The sequence below is a fragment of the Perissodus microlepis genome, chromosome 4 (assembly GCF_051167445.1).
Source record: "Perissodus microlepis isolate ML-2025 ecotype Zambia chromosome 4, ASM5116744v1, whole genome shotgun sequence".
Taxonomy (NCBI): Eukaryota; Metazoa; Chordata; class Actinopteri; order Cichliformes; family Cichlidae; genus Perissodus; species Perissodus microlepis.
The window spans coordinates 897,483-919,303 of NC_140464.1; the positions used below are offsets into that span (position 1 = coordinate 897,483).

The 21,821-nt window shown below is 47.1% G+C and overlaps 2 protein-coding genes across 2 annotated transcripts; one reads left to right on the forward strand and one right to left on the reverse strand.

The window, feature by feature from the left end:
• The first annotated feature begins 3,227 nt into the window (after positions 1-3,227).
• On the forward strand, positions 3,228-7,571 carry LOC146387907 (keratin, type I cytoskeletal 13-like). The gene is made up of 8 exons (XM_084924943.1): positions 3,228-3,770; positions 4,520-4,602; positions 5,180-5,336; positions 5,408-5,569; positions 5,649-5,774; positions 6,304-6,378; positions 6,464-6,609; positions 7,203-7,571. The coding sequence occupies exons 1-8, from the start codon at positions 3,282-3,284 to the stop codon at positions 7,273-7,275; spliced, it is 1,311 nt and encodes a 436-aa protein (XP_084781069.1). The 5' UTR covers positions 3,228-3,281; the 3' UTR covers positions 7,276-7,571.
• A 575-nt stretch (positions 7,572-8,146) lies between these two features.
• Positions 8,147-19,561, reverse strand: LOC146387908 (uncharacterized). Its single transcript, XM_084924939.1, has 2 exons — positions 18,944-19,561; positions 8,147-12,272 (listed from the first exon to the last, which is right to left on the reverse strand). Exons 1-2 carry the CDS (start codon positions 19,415-19,417, stop codon positions 11,148-11,150), a joined length of 1,599 nt encoding a protein of 532 aa, XP_084781065.1. The 5' UTR covers positions 19,418-19,561; the 3' UTR covers positions 8,147-11,147.
• Positions 19,562-21,821: the final 2,260 nt, after the last annotated feature.

A 21,821-nucleotide genomic window follows, 5' to 3' on the forward strand; every position in this document is an offset into this window, starting at 1 on the left:
TCAATGGGAGCAACAGGACGGTCAAATGTCGCTGATTTTACTACAGAGCAGGACGGATTGTAGGGCAGCAAACATCGTGGGAAAACACGTTTTCAACACTGCAGGTTACCTGGTGTAATGTTTTTCAGCTAAAAAGAAACATGGTCTGACTCCTACCAACTATATAAAGAGTAACTGAAGGTTAAATGCAGCTAATATGTCCTGTTTTAAGCCAGACACTTACACCTCCGCTCTGCTGCGTCTCAGCCACCATCGCTCTGGCAGCAACGACGGCGCTAGAGTCAGAGCAGGGGAGAGCTGGAACAAACCATTTTGGGAGGGGGGGTATCTATACTTTTGTTGTTAAAATGTTCCATCTCAATTAAATACTGTATGCTTTTTGTATTTTTAGTAGTGTGTCCCACAAACAGCAAATATTTTCAAAAAAAGTAAGAAATCTTTGGGGGTGCTTTGATTCATTTTTGGGGGTGAAGCACCCCCAAAAAATGGGCTAAAATCGCCCCTGCCATGATCTTAATCTTCTCCTCAGCTTCAGCCAGTCTTCCCGCGAGGTCAGTCACCCCGTCTTCCTACATCTGAGATTCTCTGCTCTGCCTCCGTGATGCATTTGGAGACGTTTTCCAGCGAGGACGAAATTTTCTCCAGTGTCCCAGACAGCATAGACAGTTTTTGGTCAATTACCTCACTGATGCTATTAGTCACCTCACGGATGAGAGCTGCGGTGTCCACCGGGGGTGAGGGCTGGTCGCCTATTGCTACTAGCATGTCAGTTTGGCTAGCACTGTTCGTCATGGCGGCCGTCGTCTTTCGAGTCTGTATCTTTGTCTGTTTCGACATTACTTGTTGTCCAAAAAGCGTATGTAGGGCTGTTGCGTATTCCCAAAACTCTCAGTCAGTAGTTTAGATAAAAATATAGACAATATCGCGCATTACACCGTAACAGATACAGGTGGGAGCGGGACCACAGTGAAAGCACGTCTTCTAGCCAACCATCTTCACAGGAAGTCCTGTTTTAATTGATTTAAAGTTCTAAACAAGTTTTATTTCTTTCTAGTTTGTTTTGGCTGCTTTTGGTGACTTCCACAGAAAATGAACTAATTATTATTATATTTGTGGGTACCGAATGGTCCTGTGTTGGAGCTGACCTGTGCATTGAGGGCCCCACTGCCACGCCCACTGGAACCTGAAGTGTGATAATCTCCTCTCTAACTGACTCCATTAAAGCTGAATTTATGGCTGAGCTGTTGGATTGCACTCACCTGCACAGGTGTACTTGATGAAGTGCTGAGTGTATATGTTGCTTGCTGTGAGGTGGAGGCTGAGCTGCAGAGGTTAACTTCACACAGAGTTTATACAACAAAGAGCGTTTCTATGTGACAAAAGAGAGTCACTAAGATGCTGCTCCCCATGACGATCCTACAAACAGACGCTAAGCTGGGGGCGTTTTCCCACAGTGAGCACCTTAAATCGGACGCTGACAGGTGATAGATGAGCGCTGGGTGCCAGAGGGCATTCCAGTCATCATCAAACTGAAGACTCTTTGTGCTGAATGATGGAACACGATATTCACTTCATGTTATATAAAGTTATGGCACGCAGGCCAGAGGCACCGATGTAATCACACCTTCATACCTTTGAAAAACAGAATCTGATGTGTTTCTGCAGATGTGACTGTAAAGTGGTGAAAACATGAACATATTAATGCACTCTGCATGTTTTCCTCTAAACCATGTTTTTATGCGTAAAATGCTTTTCCACACACGCCCATTTCAACCCAACTGTCTTTACTTCAATAAAGACTCGACGGCAGCTTTGAAGCTGAAAAACTAGTTCATGCATTTATTACTTCCAGGCTGGACGACTGTAATTCATTATTATCAGGAAGTCCTAAAAACTCCCTGAAAAGCCTTCAGCTAATCCAAAATGCTGCAGCAAGAGTACTGACAGGGACTAGAAAGAGAGAGCAGATTTCTCCTGTTTTGGCTTCCCTTCATTGGCTTCCTGTTAAATCCAGAATTCAAAATCCTGCTCCTCACATACAAGGTCTTAAATAATCAGGCCCCATCTTATCTTAATGACCTTGTAGTACCATATCACCCTATTAGAGCACTTCGCTCTCACACTGCAGGCCTACTTGTTGTTCCTAGAGTATTTAAAAGTAGAATGGGAGGCAGAGCCTTCAGTTTTCAGGCCCCTCTTCTGTGGAACCAGCTTCCAGTTTGGATTCAGGAGACAGACACTATCTCTACTTTCAAGATTAGGCTTCAAACTTTCCTTTTTGCTAAAGCATATAGTTGTCCTTGTCCTGTCTTCCTGTCCCCACGACTCGACCCCGGAGAAGCAGAAGAAAATGGATGAAATGAATATGAATTAATTCTGCTGGAAGTTTTTAAAATGAGAGTCTATAGGACTGACTCACTGCTGGAGCTTCTAGTGGATGTCAGAGGAACTGCAGGCTTAGGGAGGGGCAGCTGTGTGCGTTGATGGATGTAACGAGTGTAACGGGAAAGAAGCAAAAATTCCCCTCAAACAACGAGAGGAGAAGTTAATAATGGAGGAATGTGCTCTCTGTGTCTCTGCAGATCAGCTGAGGATCTGTCAGAGCAGCCGGGTCAGGACGAAGATTTGGTCTCAGCTGCTGTCGTGTTCAGACAGATAACATGGAAACGTGAAGCCTCTGAGCTCTGCCGTGCCTCACACGGAAAACGTCTCTCCCGTTTGTGTCTCATGAATCAGAATCAGAGAGACTTTATTGATCCCAGAGGGACACTGAGCGGTCACAGCAGCACACATACAACAAACGCCAAGCATTCATATAAAATGAAGTGTAGAAACAGAGATATCAATAGATAAATATTGAGCTATAGATATAGGTATAAACATGAATATACATAAAAATATAAAAGGACAAAAATATGTGTGTAAATATATGTCATGGTGTGCAAAAGTGCCGAATGAAGTCAGAGAAAAGAATTCAAGCTGGAGGTAGGACAATGTGGACCGCGGCCCTCCCCTCTAGCCCTGCCCTCCCCCACCCTCCCCGACCCTCCCCTCTAACCCTGTCCTCCCCGACCCTCCCCTCTAGCCCTGCCCTCCCCGACCCTCCCCTCTAACCCTGCCCTCCCCGACCCGACCCTCTAACCCTGCCCCTGTACCTGCAGTTCAGCCCACCTGAGAAGCTTTAAAAGCAGCGACCTCCTCACTCTCTCCTCACTTCTCTCCTGCTCCTTCCACCGGAGAAGACAGACTGACAAGCACCTCCTCTTTTCTGCTCCATCACTATGGCTACCATGATGCTCTCACGAAGCTCCATCGGCGGAGGCTTTGGCAGCAGCCGTTCATCCAGAAGCATGAGCTCGTTCAGTGTTGCTGGAGGAGGCGGTAGTATCAGGGTCTCACAGGCCGGGAGAACCTTCGCCGCTGGTGGCGGCCTCGGTGGAAGAGCTGGTGCAGCTTTCAGTGCAGGTGGAGGTGGAGGATTTGCTGCAGGTGCAGGTGGAGGATTTGGTGCAGGCTTTGCTGCAGGTGGAGGATTTGGGGGTGGCTTTGGCGGAGGAGCAGGGATGGACGACAGCGTCATCGGCAATGAGAAGTTCACCATGCAGAACCTGAACGACCGTCTCGCCAACTATCTCGCCAAAGTGGCATCGCTGGAGAAGGCCAACGGCGAGCTGGAGCTGAAGATCAAGCAGTTCGTGGAGATGAAGGCTGGCCCGGCCGCCAGGGACTACAGCGCCTTCTACGCCACCATCGCCGAGCTGCATGCCAAGGTGAGGAAAAGGGGCAGATGGTGTTCAGGGGTCTCCGCTCCTATTGGTCCACATTTTAAAGTTTACATTTATGAAATCACATAATGTTTTATCAAAAGACAAAAAGTTTGAAATTGCATGGAAGCTCAAGTGAACAATGTTTTGTTGTGCCTACAAAAAACTCATATTTAAAGTTGGAGAAAACCTACATTTGATTTTTATTTTTTTTAACAAATCCACTCACAGTGCAGCCCAGAAAGATGTTTGCACTGCTGGGGTTTCATTCATACTTTTACAATTTAAAAAAAAAAAAAGCACTCGAACCTTCTGGTGATTTTGAGAAAGAATAGAAAACCTTTGTAATCACAGCAGCTTTTGACCGAGAGGCTGGGAAGAAGAGTAGTGTTAGTAATCTGGTGGGAGGCTCCCAGTGAGTGCATGGAAATCTGAGGTGAACCACACCTGTGTGAGAGTGCTCCGAGTGAAGCAGCCACGCCCTCCAAGACTGATGTCACCTGTAAACCAGTCACTTGTTTTTGGTCTTCGTTTGGCTCCAACAGGAAACACGGGCTTTGGTTTTTCACATAAAAGCAGCTGCTGCGACTGATGGGCGTGTTACGGCGTGAGGAGATCTGATTGGCTTTGTTGTTATTCTCTGTAATGTTTGATTTATTAACCCTTCTTTACTGAATGGCATCACCTGATTAGCATTATTGATAATCTACCATTGATTGATTTCCCTTTTTTTGTGGCTCTGTGCTGGTTTTCAGATCCAGGATGCCATCATCGCCAAAGGTACCGTCATGTTGAGCATCGACAACGCCCGGCTCGCATCAGACGACTTCAGGTTGAAGTCAGTGGCTCCTTTTTTTCTTTTATTTACCTTTTATTTCTCTTCCTGTGTTCTTTGTACTTTCTTGCTGCTGTTTTCTTCTGACAGAAAAATGCTCTGAAATAGACGTCCTGACAGTGAAAACCTCCCTACTGTGATATTGCCTTGCTTCAGCCCCCTCTGCTGTCTGCTGGTAGAAAAACATCAAGAACAGACAAACTCCTCAGTCTGATTTTTTGATTTTCTCTCATCCAGAAAAATCCCCCAAACATCGTCCAGCAAGAGCAAAAATTAGACTTAGATTAGATAAACATGAGAACTCATTGGAGCTCATTTGTTAGAATTTAAAGATGATTTTAGCAGATGTTTCTCAGAAAGTCTAAGATTCACTTCTCTTTATTAAAGTTTATTTGCACATTTAACTGTTTAATCCGTAGAAACGAGCCTCAAGATTACTAAAAGAAAAAAATAGAGTTCTGGTTTTTGTCTCGAAATCAGCACAAACACCAAATGCTGATAAAAGTTATTCACAGAATTGTTGTTTGGATTTTATTCATCAGAACTAACCCATTATTTTCTGTGTCTTTAACTTTAACAGGTACGAGAACGAGCTGGGGATGCGTCAGTCGGTCGAGGCCGACATCGCCGGGCTGAAGGCGTTGTTGGGAGAGGTGGACGTGGCCAAGACTGACCTGAACATGCAGATCGAAGCCCTGATGGACGATCTGGCAAGCATGAAGAAGAACCACGAGGAGGTAAGCAGATCCGTCTCACACGCAATGTTAAAACATACTGGTATCCTTAGCCTCGCCTCCCTGTCCTTTAGGACCTGGTGTCCATGCGCACTCAGATGAGCGGTCAGGTGAATGTGGAGGTGGACGCTGCTCCTCAGCAGGACCTCAACAAAGTCATGGAGGAGATCAGAGAGCACTACGAAACCGTCGCCGCCAAAGCGCTCAAAGACGCAGAGGGCTGGTTCCAGGCCAAGGTACATCAGCTTTCTGCTATTCAACAGAAACCTGCAACAGCTTGTTTTTGTTCACTACTTCCTCTTCTTCTTCTTTCAGTCGGAGGTCCTCACCAAGGAGGTGGCAGCCACAGAAATGACACTGAAGACATCAACCGTGGAAGTAAAGGAAGTGAAGAGTCAGCTTCAGGCTCTGGAGATTGAGCTCCAGTCTCAGCTCAGCATGGTGAGATGAACCGTCTAACTCATAATTACATCAATACATTTAATATAATGAGAGCAACTTATTAAAAATGTCAAACGGTTAATGATGAGCTTGAATATCAGTGGTCCAAGCATCGAGCCCTATGAGCAGGTAACATACTGTTAGCTAACATTAGCCAGAGGAAAGCCAGCTCGGGGTCAGTTCTGATCCCTGAAAATAAACAAGAATACAGCAGCCACTAGTCTCTCTAATGTTAGTGCCGGAGGCTGCTGGACAGAGGGAGTTAGAAGAGGGCACAGAGGGGTCCTCATTCAAAATGTCAAAGGACAAAGTCAAAGAACAGGAATTGTGAGGGTACTAAGTTCTGGGTTTTAGAAAATCCTCCCTGGGGAGTAACATCAGGCTGGTTCAGTTACATCTTCACATCGTGGCCTCGTTTTCTCTGATTCCTAAAATCCTGAGTCGCAGAGAGGTGGCTGAAATGTAGCCCAATGTCACGACCTCATCCACAGGTAGAGCTTCTGTCTCTGACCTGCTCGTGTTTTTACAGAAAATGTCCCTTGAAGCCCAACTCGCCGAAGTCCAGAGCAGCTACGGCATGAAGATGGAAGGATTCCAGATGAGGGTGAGTCCTGCTCTCACGGGGTCGCATCCAAATGTTCCGTCAGCTGCTTTCAGCTTTTACACTCACACCGGGTTCACCTGTGCAGGTGAGCAGTCTGGAGGAGCAGCTGGTGCAGCTCAGAGCAGACCTGGAGAGGCAGGGACAGGAGTACCAGATTCTCCTGGACATCAAGACCAGACTAGAGCTGGAGATCGCCGAGTACAGGAGGCTGCTCGACGGAGAGGGAGGCGGGTAAGAAGAGCTCACTAGGACGGCCTCAGCTCTCTGTGGCCCCTGCTCTCTCCTCCTTCTCCTTACAGAGGTTACTTGGAAAACTAAAATATACAGAGGAAATATCCTTAGTTTTAGTGTTACCATCGGCTGCTAACATTAGTTCAATCTGGAAAGTCCTGATCAATGTACCTTTAATGGTACATTGTGTAATTCCCCTCTGTAAAATGTAAGTAAACTGTTCACCACAAAGTTTTCTGAATATGCAGAATTTAGGCTCCTCGTTAGCTTAGAAGAAAAAGAGTGTTTATCTAAGGAGCCTGACAGTGTCCACAGTGTCCAAACTCACATTCATGTTCCTCTTCCTCTCCTGCTGGTCACAGGAAGTTGCACTGCCTCTTTGTGCCCTCTTGTGGTGCAAACTGGCATTACACAAAACCACGGTCTGGCACTCGTTTTTACTTCAGTTTGTAGATGTTTCGGCTTCTGCTCATTTTGGTCAACTGATGTTGGAAACTCGGGAATTGCACTACAGCACCTACCTGTAAACGTGTGAGCGGGTTCTGCTTTTCAGACGAGCATCTCTGACCAGCTTTGTCTCATTTCCCACGCAGATCTTCGCTCTCCTCCTCTACCTCCACCACAACCAAAACAATCATCACAAAGGTTGTGGAGGAAACCATCTGAGGCCAATCACGTGTCTGCCTGCCCGGGGTTGGAGTCGGATCTCCACCTTTCTTCACCTTCCTGCATGCTGGGCGAGTGCACACCTCCACCTGAAGATCGCTTCTCACCTTCACATCACACCAGTTTCCTGCTTCACAGGAAACCACAGGCGGTCTAAAGATGGAGGGTTTGTGAGGGGAAGCATTTTCTTGGCTTATGCTGGTGAAACTTTACTGCTGTGCTTGCAGGTCTTCTGTGTGCCGCTCCAACAAATAAAACGCAACAAAACCCAAAAAGTGTCTGAAATTAATGTCTGTGCTCACAAACTTCTGCGTTACTCAAACAAAACAGCTTTATTCTCAAATATCAACCAAAGGCAGTAAAAAGTATTTTTAAAACACCTTCACATCCTTTTCACCTCATAGCAACTGTTTCTTCTGCTTCATGAACTGAAATTCAAAACAGATACATCTTTGCATCACCTGTTAAAGAAATCGATCACAGTAAGATGAATTCTAAAAACTACTCCAGCTTATTATTCACAATCATCCATATTTTTATGGCACAGCTCTTACTCTGAGAAGGTGGATACCTGTAGGATGTTTCAAAAACTAGTTCTCAACATTTTTGCTGGACATGTTTCGGTGTTAGAGACCGAACAACAGCAGCTCCTACCTGCAGTTCATCTGGTGTCCAGCAGAGGCAGCAGTGAGTCAGTCCCCATAGACTCCCATGTTAAAGCTTTTGAGCAAAAACAAACATGTTTCCATACAACCTGTTTGGTCTCTATAGATAACCCCCCCTTCTTCATGACTCTGTGAGGACGGCAGACTTCCTGTTTCTGAAAACAAGCCGACACATTCCAGCAGAAACAGACGGAAACTGCAACATGTATCATTAGTTTCTTTATTAACTTTCTTCCAGTACAAGATGCTCAATTGCCTCCACCTTCTGTTTCTCTTTTTTTAACTTTTATTACATTTTATTTTGTAGGAATTACATAATCAATAGATTTGTACACAGTGAGCGATCTAGACGGGAGGGGAGGGGGGGTTGGGCTCCTTTGTGCTGATGATGAATTTTGGTCCTCTGGAGCCCAACAACGCTAAAAACTGACTTTAACAAATTATTAAAAAATAATAATAATAATAATAATAATAATAATAATAAACCGTCACGTGATTATCATCAGCAACAAAAAGACGCCTGCCGTGTCCCGATCAATCAATACTGCTCAATAAAAACGTGGAAAAGATCAAAGAGTTTAACAGTACATCCACATCCTGCGAGTACCCACACCTGCAAGTAAAATACTAGTAAACTGGCAGGAAGTACTCTCACCTGAGTTTAAGTACTTTGACTGCCAAAAACACAAATGGACGAACCTGAAGAGGTCAGACCCCGTTCACCGAGAAATGCGACGTTTCTTCTTTTCACATAAAAACTACAACGCTGTAACAGAGTCGGTCCAAGGTCAGATTCACGCGAGCTCGCAGACACGAACGTCGTACACTTATGAGAATACTGAAGGCTCTGTTAGGGGCTTCATGTTGCAGCTGTGGCTCAACCTCATGACCCACTACACCCGTTTATCGCCCACAGGGTCACCCTTGAGAATCAATGAGGAAAATCAAAACTGGAAGAACAGCGAGCTTCCCTTTCCACGAGCGGGATCGCTGATCGCTCTGCTGTCAGTGAACGCCACGCATTCAAGTCACTGCCGGCTGACAAGCATGAGAGAAAGAAAAAAAAAACTAACAATCCCCCGGCTGGACAGAATAGGCACAGAGATTCCACCGAGTTTCAAAATAAAAGCCTAGTGTAGACCAAACCATTCCAGCTAGTTTGTAGGTTTTACTACAACAGCAACACTGTAAAAAGTTACAGTTCCTGTAAAAAAAAAAATCTGAGCTCTGATCAGTAACTGAGTTTGTGATCAGCTTCTATATTTCTAACTTTAGAGATGTTGCACAAATGGAAGAAAGCAGTCTTACATATGTGTTTAATATGTGTGTTGAAGGACATGTCCTGGTCAAAAATGACTCCAAGGTTCCTCACAGCGTTACTGGAGGCCAAGGTAATGCCATCCAGAGTAAGAACCTGCTTAGATACCATATTTCTAAGATTTTCAGGGCCGAGTACAATAACCTCAGTTTGATCTGAATTAAGAAGCAGAAAGTTAGCGGCCATCCAGGTCTCTAAATGTATGCTATGTCTTCTAATGATGCTGCCTAAGGGAAGCATGTATAATGTAAACAGAATTGGTCCTAGCACTGAACCCTGTGGAACTCCATAATTAACCTCAGTGTGTGAAGAGGACTCTCCATTTACATGCACAAACTGGAGTCTATTAGATAGATATGATACAAACCACTGCAGCACAGTACCTGTAATACCTACAGCATGTTCTAATCGCTCTAATAGGATATTATGGTCAACAGTATCGAACGCTGCACTGAGGTCTAGCAGGACAAGCACAGAGATGAGTCCACTGTCAGAGGCCATAAGAAGATCATTTGTAACCTTCACTAAAGCTGTTTCTGTGCTGTGATGAGCTCTGAAACCTGACTGAAACTCTTCAATAAACCATTCCTCTGCAGATGATATGTTAGCTGTTTGACAACTACTCTTTCAAGGATGTTTGATATAAAGGAAGGTTGGAGATTGGCCTATAATTAGCTAAGACTGCTGGGTCTAGAGATGCTTTTTGAGTAAAGGTTTAACTACAGCCAGCTTGAAGGCCTGTGGTACATAGCCGATTATTAGAGATAGGTTGATCATATTTAAGATCGAAGAATTAATTCATGGCAGGACTTCTTTGAGCAGTTTTGTAGGAATGGGGTCTAAAAGACACGTTGATGGTTTGGAGGAAGTAATTATTGAAGTTAACTCAGAAAGATCAATTGGAGAAAAAGAGTCTAACTTAACATCAATGGTACTAAGAGTAGCTGTAGATAATATTACATCTGTGGGATGATTATTGGTCATTTTTTCTCTGATTATTAAAATGTTATTTGTGAAGAAGTTCATGAAGTCATTACTAGTTAACGTTAAAGGGATGGTTGGCTCAACAGAGCTCTGACTGTTTGTCAGCCTGGCTACAGAGCTGAAGAGAAACCTGGGGTTGTTCTTATTTTCTTCAATCAGTGATGAATAGTAAGATGTTCTGGCTTTGTGGAGGGCTTTCTTATAAAGCAGCAAAGTATTTCTCCAGGCTGATCTCTTTGCAGGGACGGTGGAGAGCGCAGCAGACTCGTGAGATATTTCACAGAAACCTGAATGAATCAGAACTGCAGCCGATATTGTTCGGGTCACATAGATTTAAGTTACAGAGGAAGGATAAAGCTTCCATCAGTTATCAGCGACACCACAGAGCGACTGGACTACGAAGCCCGATTCTAGCTGTAGAATGGGAGGCTGGGATTTTGGACCCTTTCGTGTTCCTTTAGAGCGTACCGAGATGGCGTGTCAGTGCCGTGAGTGTGCAGTTTTCGGTAAACGGGGTCACGGTCTGTCAGGAACTGCTGGTCTGAGTCAGTAAAAAACAGGAAATACAAAAATGAAGTACTCAAACTGTTGGTCTCTTAAGTATTTGTGCTTGTTAAGGTCTCCAAAAATAAGTCCTGGTACTCTACAGTCAGTCCAGTTTAAAGATTATCTACAGCCCCACCCACCCGCCACCCCAGACACACGGTATATAACGTGTACGCACACACAGACACTTGCATAAGAGCAAATGCGTCAGTCCGCCCTGCCCACAGATACAATGCAAAAAGAGCACAAAAGGTATGAAAATGTAAGAAAAACTCATGAGGAAAAGCTTTATATATCGTATTTATAAAAAAAAAAAAAGGAATAATACTTTGTTTTTCCGGAGGTTAAAGGGTTTGCAGTTAGCTACTGTCACTGCCCACGGCGCTGCTGCCGCCGTCACTGCTGGTGCTCGCCGTGTCCGCTCGCTCTCGCTTGTGGATCTGCTCGTGTGCTTTGAGGTGGCCCGACTGGCTGAAAGTCTTCCCGCACTGGGGGCAGGCGTACGGCCGCTCGCCCGTGTGGATCTGCTGGTGCGCCTTCAGGTGGCCGAGACGGCCGAAGCTCTTCCCGCACTGCGTGCAGCCGAACGGCCGCTCGCCCGTGTGGATCTTCTCGTGGGTTTTTAAGACGCCCGAGTTGCTGAAAGTCTTTCCGCACTGCGAGCAGGTGAAGGGCTTCTCGCCGGTGTGGATCTGGACGTGGTTGCGGTAGCTCGTCTCCTTGGTGAAGCTCTTGCCGCAGTGCTGGCAGCAGTACGGACGCTCGCCCGTGTGGCTCAGGTGGTGCGCCTTCAGCTCCTTGGACTGGCTGAAGCTCTTGCCGCAGGTGGTGCAGATGAACGGGCGCTCGCCGGTGTGCAGCCGCTGGTGTGAGCGCAGGTCGTCGGCTTTGGTGAAGCCTTTGGGGCAGTGGGCGCAGACGTACGGCTTCTGGCCTGTGTGGATGAGCTGATGCCGCTTGAGGTTGCCCGCCTGGCCGAAGCTCTTGCCGCACTGTGAGCAGGTGTACGGCCGCTCGCCCGTGTGTATGCGCTGGTGCGTTTTCAGGTTTCCCAGCGTGCTGAAGTTTTTCCCGCACTGCGTGCAGGAGAATGGTTTTTCACCCTGCATGTTGCGAGGTTTCCTCACCGTCGGGCTCTGCGTTTTAGTCGTGACCACCAGACTCCCTCCTGCCCTTCCTGCCGCCATCATTGCCTCCGTGGAGGACTTCCCCACGTGTGCGGGCTGCAGCTCGTACAGCGCCCCCCCTCCGAACTCAGCGTCCGGTTTGCCGATGCTGTCCAAGAGCAGGGAGTCGGGGCGGAGCTTGTTGAGCTCCGTGCGCAGCTCGGCCATGTGGATGGACTCGAGGCCGTTGTGCTGCAGGTGGGCGGACATGGCGTTGGTCTCGGGGTACTCCGACTTGAGCGCGCTCAGATCGGTGGTGTAGTAACACTGTAGGTCCACGTGGTGGTCCGACTTGATGTACTCCAGCGTGTCAGTGACCTGCAACAAGAAAACAGCTGCAGTCACATCTGCTCAACCTGAGCATCGAGCACATCAGGTCTGCTGACCAACATTTTATTAGTGAAGAAGTTCATGAAGTCATTACTAGTTAACGTTAAAGGGATGGTTGGCTCAACAGAGCTCTGACTGTTTGTCAGCCTGGCTACAGAGCTGAAGAGAAACCTGGGGTTGTTCTTATTTTCTTCAGTCAGTGATGATTTCTTATAAAGCAACAAACCGTTTCTCCAGGCTAAATGATAAAGAACAGCAAATCAGCCTCTGATTTCTGGTCTGCTCTCAGTGACAAAACCTCAAGGAAGACAAGAAATGTGACCTTCAGCTGCTGATGCAGCAGATGTTCATGCACTCATGTTTGATGCTGTTCTGCTGTTTTCACACTGCTGCGTGTCTGTCCTCAGACACAAATCTTTGCATTTCTCTGCTCTTTGTTGCTATTGCTCAACTGACTCTACAGTAAACTGCATGATAAAAGACTACAGAGGAAGCATCGCTGTCAGTACTAGACAGCATTAATGTGGACGGGGATTCAATCACACCCTTTCTGTCCACACAGACCTGCAGCTTTTATGAACCCCCATTAGATCTGGGAAGACTTTCTACAAGACGTCAGTGTCTGTGGGACGTTCACATCATCCATCGCGGGCCTGAGATACCTACATGGACGGCTCTTTGTGCACTTCCAGTTTGCAGGTGCTGGATTTTATACGCCTGTGCCAATCAGGCTTAAAAACACCTGAGTTCACAGAGGCGTGGCCCACACAGTGTGAGAATGACTTTATTGTGAATTCAGCTGTTTAAAAGGACAAATTTCACATGGCTGTGATAAAAACGCACTGAGAGTCTTGTGTGACCGACCTCCATGAAAGGCTGTCTGAGAGTTTCAGCCCTGATCTGCTTTCAGACCTCGGACAGTGACGCAGCATCCTCACCACGATTCATCAAATAACTCGATTATTCAAACTAACAGTTTTTGCTTCGATAGCGAGAATGCCGACACGCTCGACTTTCTTCATTGCAGCCACCATGTGCTTCTTTAAAGGCGCTCACACACACAGCCAAAACTAAGGCATGTATCTTATTTTAACATCACTGTACTTGTAATTTCTTACTAAGATGTTTTCTTTAAAAGAAATATAGCAGATAAATACAAAATGAAATGTTTTTTATAGATAACACTGCATTTTCAAAGACAAAAGTATCCAATTACTCAATTAATCAATAGAATACTCGATTACTAAACTGATGGCTAGCCTCAGGGCTAAAGCTCAGGCTCTGCTTCATATTAGGGGTGGGCGATATAAACGATATACGATAGAAACGATATAAATTTGGCCAACGATAGCGCATGTTGATGATGTCATCAAGCTGCGCCTGTTTTGGTCGAAAGCATCGCAGCGGCTACAACCATTATCATCTGCAAATTATGGCGGGCGACAGTCATAGCAAAGAGATGAAGCACTCTTGAAATATGGGGAAGGCCAAAAACTGCGCTTCCTCCACTTCCGTAACATTGATTCATTAATGTTGAATTCTCTCGCAGCTGTTCTGTTCCCATGTTGCTGCAGTATATTAATAACTAACCTCGTATTGTGGATGAATGATCTCAGTTGTTGTCCTGACTGAAGTTTGGCCCGTGTACAGCATCCTGCTATGCGATTGCATTTGTCCCTGACCACCAGAATCCCTCACGTCAACTTTTATCGTTCATCCTCCAGCTTCACTGTGCTAATGTTATGCTAACATAGCTGTGTCGCTAGCGATCACGTAGCACAACATTATATACCAGGTAGTCCAACTTCAGTAACCCTGCAAACGCCACTGCTGTTTAGTTTTCTGTCTTCATTTATGTTGGAAGTGACAGCAGAGCTGTACGTTTGAATTAGTTTCAGAAACCTCTCAGTCAGAACAGGGTATGAAATGTTTAGGTGGAAACTAGCAAGCTAACTTCCTGTTAACTTCTAACTCCATTAAATTTAATAAATTCTGTTTTCATGGATGCCTGGATGTTAAACTTAATTGTTACACCTGGTAAAGCAGCAACACTGATGATTTTATTAAAGATGAAAGAATTTAGACCGTTTTTAACTCTCAGTGTTCGTTTGACTTTGGGACCTGAAGCCGACGGAGTTTTGGACCCAGATTACTCCGCGAAGCTCCTCCCTACGGCAGCCGTAATGCTCTGACAATCCATCAAAACATTTTAACAGATTTCTGCAGCCCAAATCGGTTCGAGGTCAGTAAGCACAACCAGAATTCATACATAAGGCACACTCTCGATTTTTGAGAAAATTAAAGGATTTTAAGTGTGCCTTATAGTGTGGAAAATACCTTATACAGAAGAAAAGAATATATCGCGATATATATCGTTACCGCACGTGCTTCAAATTATATCGCGATATGAATTTTAGGCCATATCGCCCAGCCCTACTTCATATTCAAATAAGTGTTCAGAATGATGCAGTGCATGGTCTGTCCCTCTGAGCTGTTTAAATAAAGCTGTTTAAATGAGATAAACAGGAGTGGGATCAGCTCAGGTGTTTGCTTTAAAAGGATTTGCAGTCGTGAGCCTGATGATGAGGAGAAGCTGAGACTCCTCTCGGAGCTCCTCGCAGCGACGACTCCCAGCTTCGTCTAACGACAGGCTCAGGACGAACACGGTGACGACACGAGCGTCGTTCACAGTGAGGCACCGCTGCTTCATCACTGCTGCTCATTACAGTAAAATATTTGAGCCAAAGACTCCACACCAGCGTCCTTCTATGAAGCCTCTGTGACTGAACACAGAGTGGAAATGTTGCCGACAGTTTGGTATAACCTCAGCTCCCTCCATGCCACAGCAACAGACCTGCAGCGGCTCACTGAGGTTCTTCCTGATCCGAGGAAAACAGCATTTTCTTACTGAGCAGCTTAAATGTGGAACCATCTACACGAAGAAGGAACCTTCATCATAAAAACATCATCATGAACACAGTGAAGGACACCAGCGGAGGGAAGCCACTTCATGTTTTGGGTTATCTAAGATTTCCTCCATCGCTGACCCGACTCCCAAAAGAGAAAAGTCACGACAACCATGAAAGACAGCAACTACTAAACTGCAGAGAACCTATTATGCACTTTGACCAAGAGCCACAGCCTTCTGATTGGTAGGGAGACAACCAATCAGAAGGTCAGTGGACTGAAGTGCCCTCGGGCAAGATACTGAACCCAGAGTGCAAGAGTGGGAATGTTAGACAAGGCGATTAGGCACAGGAAAGAGTGTTTGTAAATGAGGGTTGTAGTAAAAAGTCAGATAAGATAAATCCAGATTATCATTAATTGTGTAGTGCAGGGGTGTCGAACTCCAGGCCTCGAGGGCCGGTGTCCTGCAGGTTTTAGATCTCACCCTGGGTCATCACACCTGAGTTCATTACCAGGCCTCTGGAGAACTGCAAGACATGTTGAGGAGGTCATTTAGCCGTTTAAATCAGCTGTGTTGGATCAAGGACTCATCTAAAATAGGGCCGGTGTCCTGCAGGTTTTAGATCACACCCTGGGTCAACACACCTGAATCACATGATTAGTTCATTACAACTTCAGGAGATTTAAATGAGCTGTGTTGGATCGAGGACACCGGCCCTCGAGGCCTGGAGTCCCCCCATCCCTGTCATAAAGGAAGCACTGAGGCCCTTTCCTTCATATACAAACAGCTCTGACTCCAGGGGTCCGTTCTTCGTACCTCGCTAAGTAAGTTAGCTGGATTTGATTGTTGAGGATTTCGCGTGATCTTGGATCGTTCGGTTCTCCGAAGCTCATCCGGGACTTGCTGTCATAGCAACAGATCCGTAAGCGTAAACCTGCTTGGGAGCAGGCTTACTTTATGTAAACAGGATTAGATCGCGGCCGCTCAGGTATGTCCGCTTCATTTATACCAAAGCAACAGCGATATTTTTCCACTGTTTTCCCATAAATAAATATTATCAATGTAACTAAAGATAATGCAGTATTTGATTCTTTATTGATTTCATACAGATACATACAGGTCATTTCCTAAAAAAAGGGAAATGTACTATTAATCATTCTATTCCATGTATTTGATTATGTCAGATGTAATTCATATTTTAGAGTAGTAATAGTAAATTACTTCGTGTAATCAAGATGAGAGACCACGGCTATAAAAGCGAAGGTGGATTTGGGAAGTCTGTCGCAGCCATGTCCTGTCCGTTTGTACGCGAGCAACCCATTGCGGAAGGTGCAAGATTGATAAGGAGAGTTTTCAGAATTCAGCGTATATTGCGGGATAGACAGGATCCTTTAGCTCAGCGCGACAGTGTGCTCATAGAGAGATATCGATTTTCCCGTGAGGGTATTATTTACTTAACCAACTTGTTGACGAGGGGGTGCGGGACCACCACCTGTCTTTTTTTGCTCTGCCCTTTTCTTGGTTGCTATTATAAACAAACAAACAGATTATTTCAGGGTCTCTTTTCAAGAGACTGAAAGCAATATAAGTGATAAATATTACCATTCTGTAGAATATTCTTATATTTCACTTTTACTTGTTCCCATGTTCTAGTGGGTCCTGTTGTGGCTCTAATGTGAAAGAGGATATAATGTAATATAATATAATAAATTTACCCTACCGCCTACTGGTGTTGGCCAGAGGGGCCGATGGCGCGATATGGCAGCCTCGCTTCTGTCAGTCTACAACCGTAGCTGCCTCCACCAGTGTGTGAATGTGAGAGTGAATGAATAGTGGCATTGTAAAGCGCTTTGGGTGCCTTGAAAAGCGCTATATAAATCCAATCCATTATTATTATTATTATTATTAAATCACTTACGAGTTTAATTTGTCAGCAACTTTCTGCCAGCCCTCTCTCCTTGCTTTTGCAGCCTTTGCAGTGTTCCCTTGCGTTTTAATTAAACTCTGAAACTCCTGAAATCCCTCAATCAAGAGTTCTTGCTCTGCTGCCGAAAAATACTGAGCGCGCTCCTTCGACATTTTCGCCGACCAATCAAAGGGTTGCCGATCAATGTTTCTACTATCGATGCGTAGCCCCTTTTAAGCCACCCAGTGATCTCACATTACTTCATCCAGCTGTACTAATCGTCAACAACAGGTGTGTTCGGAGAACCGGAATAGCGAGCTCAAAGTTGGCGCGATGATTTGATCTTGGATGTGTCATTTGATCTTGGATGTAGTAAGCGAGGTACGAAGAACGGACCCCAGGTCATCTCCAAAATGCTCTGATCTCCTAACACAGCGGTCTCCAACCTTTTTTGCGCCACGGACCGGTTTATGCCCGACAATATTTTCATGGACCGGCCTTTAAGGTGTCGCAGATAAATACAACAAAATAAAACTAGTACCGGTACCGAAAAAAAGAAGATTTATTCATAACACACGTGAAAAGACCCAGGAAAACCGAGTAAACGATAAAAACAATAACAAAATAACGCTGAAAACCAATAAAAACCCTGAAAACCAAACATTTCACACCTGAGCCTCAACTCGCGCAGCCCGGTACCAAACGACTCACGGACCGGTCCGAGGCCCGGGGGTTGGGGACCGCTGTCCTAACAGGTTTCAACTTTGGGGATAAATCTTTGTTCGTAGAAATCACCAGAGTTCTGTGAACGTCATCACCACGAGCTTCTCTTAGTACAGCTGTCGTCAGATCAGGTCCAGAGTCTCATAAAGGGAGAGCACGTCTAAAAACACTACAACTTCTCAAATATGGCAAAAATTAAACTCAGTTATTCAAGTCACAGTTATCACTTCGTTGTGTTGCTCTTACCACTTTTAATAACCTCTGTATGCTTTGGTTTACTCACAAGGCCTCCGCACACTCCTCTGACCCTCAGGTGTGCCAACCACACACCTGAGCCCTGAGCTGACCCCTGGGCTCCTCCTGCTTTGGCAAAATTCTCAGGGTTGCAAATTTACTGAATTTTAATCTCCGCCGTGATTTTGTCTCCCCGCACTTAATTAAACACGATCAACCAATAGTGACAATTCATTCTCCCTACATGAGCCAATCACAGCTGTCCCCTGCACACCAGATTAAAGTCAGATAAACAAACAGGACGCAACCAAAAGCCACAGCGGAAGGTGAAGCACTCGCAAAGAGCGTAACTGATTGGACCGTCCGACAAAACATGACAACCTGCAGCATAACGGCCGCACGAAGGACGAGGAAAACAAGGCAGCAGCTGCAATCGTGAAGCGCCCGACCTCACCTCAGATGTCCATGAAGGTGAGAGCGTCCATCGCACTAACAACATGAAGTGGACGCACACTCACAGGGCGCCTCGGATGGATTGCAAAACTTCTACAAAGATACCACCAACAACAAAACACACATCTTTATATAATATATTCAGACCTTTCAAACACAACAGAAGTAAATAATGAAACAAACAGCTTGGCGTTGACGGCGTCTGAGTTGGACTGAGCCTTTTACACTGCTCTCTGACAGGATAAACAACCTCAGGGTTTCTGTTACATCAGCAGAATTTTAAATGGACTCTGGTGGGCGCTTTTATTCACGGAATATGAAAAACTTTATTTATACCCAATTTATGAAGATACTTTGAAAAAGCACGAATGATAATAACGATAATAACACAATAACAGCGTCGTCGCTCTCAGCTGCCGGCCTCTGGTGTTTTACCTGGGAGATGTAGTCGAACACTGAGCTCGGCTCGTAGTGCAACTTGTAGTCCAGCTCTGTTACGTCACTGTGGTGAAATGGCCCCAGGTGGTGGTTCCCGTGGTGACCGTGATGCTCAGACTTGATGTAGTCGAGGCCACTGATCTCCATCTTGATCTGGTCCTGGCCCAGCTCGGCGGTGGACAGCGGCTGGATCTCTGACAGATCCACGGTCCTGATGGGCTCCAGGTCACAGTCCTCCGGCTCGCTCTTCACGCACGGCAGCATCACCAGCGGCTCTGCGATCTCCGCCGCCAGTGAACTGAGCGTGGGCGTGGGACAGTCGGAGGAGAGGAGGGCCAGAGTGGGCGTCGGGGTTGAGCCGACGGGCCCGGCGCCGCAGTCCACCTGCAGGGAGGAGTCCAGCGGCAGGGGAGGCGAGCCGCATTCGGGGGGCAGGCCCAGGCTCAGGCACTCACTCTCCAAGTCTGTCATGGTGAGGGGGCGGAGCTAATCCTCCTCACCTGCTCCGTTTCAACACCTGAGGTATCGCTGAGGTTGGTAAAAGTCCTCCTCCTCCTCCACTCCCCTCCTGCTGGTGAAGTCTGCTGGCCCTCACAGGAGGAGGGGCTGGGGGTGGGGGGGCTGGGGGTGGGGGGGGGTTGGGGAGTCCCTGAGAGCGTCCTCTGGAAAACGATGACGTAGTGAAAGATCAGCCAGATGTCAGCAGGTACGGCTGACCATCACGAGCCTGTAGAGAGAAGACAGAGGAGTTGATCACCATGACAACAGCAGCTAAAGCCAATCAGAGTAAGATGAGGAAACCGTCAACACTGCAGCACCTCTGAGCATGAAAGCCAGGTATGCAAGCATATTTTGAAACCAGGATTCCCCCTGCCCCCAGGGGCTTGAGGCCACCACCGTTAGTGTCCGGCCCTGGCGCCTAATGTGTGCCGACTGGTGAGACTCTACTGAGGTTTTGAGGCTGCACCTGCAGCATGAGCACGCCTGAAAAACTCAGTCTGAATAACTTTACAGCAAACATTTTTACACTTTCAGGGGAGCAGATACCAGCGCCAATGTTAGAGATGACTCTTGGGAACATCCCTATAAACAGCTGCTGCGGTTCCGTTTCTGCACTGGTGCATGACAACAGTAAGACTACAGTCAGCCGGTCACCGCCATCATGCAGACAAAGCTGATGTGGTGGCAGCTGTAAATGGGGCACAGGTCGGCCTGCAGAGGTGCGCTGTTTGCAGGAGCAGGATGTCATTAGAAAAGACAGTCAGCTGCTGCAGCTGTGTGTGTGCAGCGGCCTCCCACACACATGCACTGAAAAGTTTTCAGGTAAAGTAGAACAGCCGCTCTGTGCACAGTGCTGCAGCTTCCTAGCCTCCCTGCCGCTCAGGTGAACATTACCTGCGCTCCTCCCTTCCATATTACCTGTCACCCCGCGAGCACTCAGGTGGCCCCTCCACAAGCCACGCAGCCGCCGCACTGCCTGCCTCCCGGGCTGCTGGCGGTGGTTCTCCCCGGAGGTTGCTCCTCTCCGCTCTTGCTCTAACACCTCCACATTCTTCGCCAACTCTGCACAACTTTTACTGCGGTTCGTACACACAAACCCACGGCTGCCAGCGGAAGGACACGCTCCGCAGCCGCCTCACAGCCCTACAAAGACGGGCAGGCTGCCATGTCTATCTGGCTGGCTGGCTAGCTAGCTAGCAGCTAGCCAGTGGCCATCTTGTTTATCGTCTGCAGCCTGCTAAGCTAGCGCGCTGCTGCTGCTGCTACTGCTAGCAGGGGGAGAAAGTGAGAGTGAGGCGGGGAGAGGGCGCAGCGGGGGCAGCGGTTAGCCTGGCCCCCTCCCCGGGGTTCCGGCGCTACGGCGAGCGGCTGACATCGCAACACAAAAGGAGCCAACAAACTATAGAGCCCGAGCGGCGGCACGGCGGTCATCGAGCGTCCGGCGGCGCGGTAAAACGGCAGGAAACCGAGCGGAGCGACGCGGCGGCGAGCGGCGCGGCGACGCCGAGCAGGCGGCCGATAACGGCAGGACGTTACCTGCGGGTGGTCCGCTTCATGGCCGGCTGGCTGTCCACCTCGGTTCTGCTCCGCTGCCCGTCACTCGTAGCTCACTCCGCCGGACCCGCCACGTCCACCTCGGCAGAACACCCGCCGCCTCGCCTCCTCTCCTCCCCTCTATCACTGACTAATTCCGCTCCCTCCCTCCTTCTTACCTTCCTTTCCTCCCTCCTTCCTCTCTCGCTTCTCCCCCCCTTTCCTTCCTTCCCTCCCTCCCTTCCTTCTCGCTCGTGCACATACCCGTTCAGTCGGGTATGTAGGTAACTATGACAACGGTAGTAGGTGGGTACAGCACAGCTCTCGGTGTGTGCGCGCGCGGGGCGGGTATGCGCTCGCTACATTGTTGCAACACAGACGCCGTCGTCCCCTCGCGCTCCATTTGATCTCGGCTTGTTTCCATCCGCACGCGCCGGTGTGTTAATATGAATGAATAGGGAACAGCACGCGCCCGCTGAGCCGGGTCAAGGCGGTCAAGTGCAGTCGAGTGACGTCAGCACGTGTCCATGGGGTGGGCGTCTTTTTTTCTTTTTTTTTTTATTAAGGCGGGTATCAGCTGCTAAAACCGGGGTCAGCTAGCTGAACAAAAGCAGGTGGGCGTCTTTGAAAATATCTTTCAAATAAAATACTTTTTTTCCTGCAAAAAATATCAAAAATAAGAGCACGCCATCTGTCCTGCTACCAGTTCAGAATTTTACAGAAACAAGTTCAGGGTGTATGAAACAGCTGACATTCGCATAGTTGCCAGTAGGTGTATGTAAAACTTGAAATTTATTCAAAGCCTTTTGAAATCAGATGACTCTTTCTGATACACTCTGTA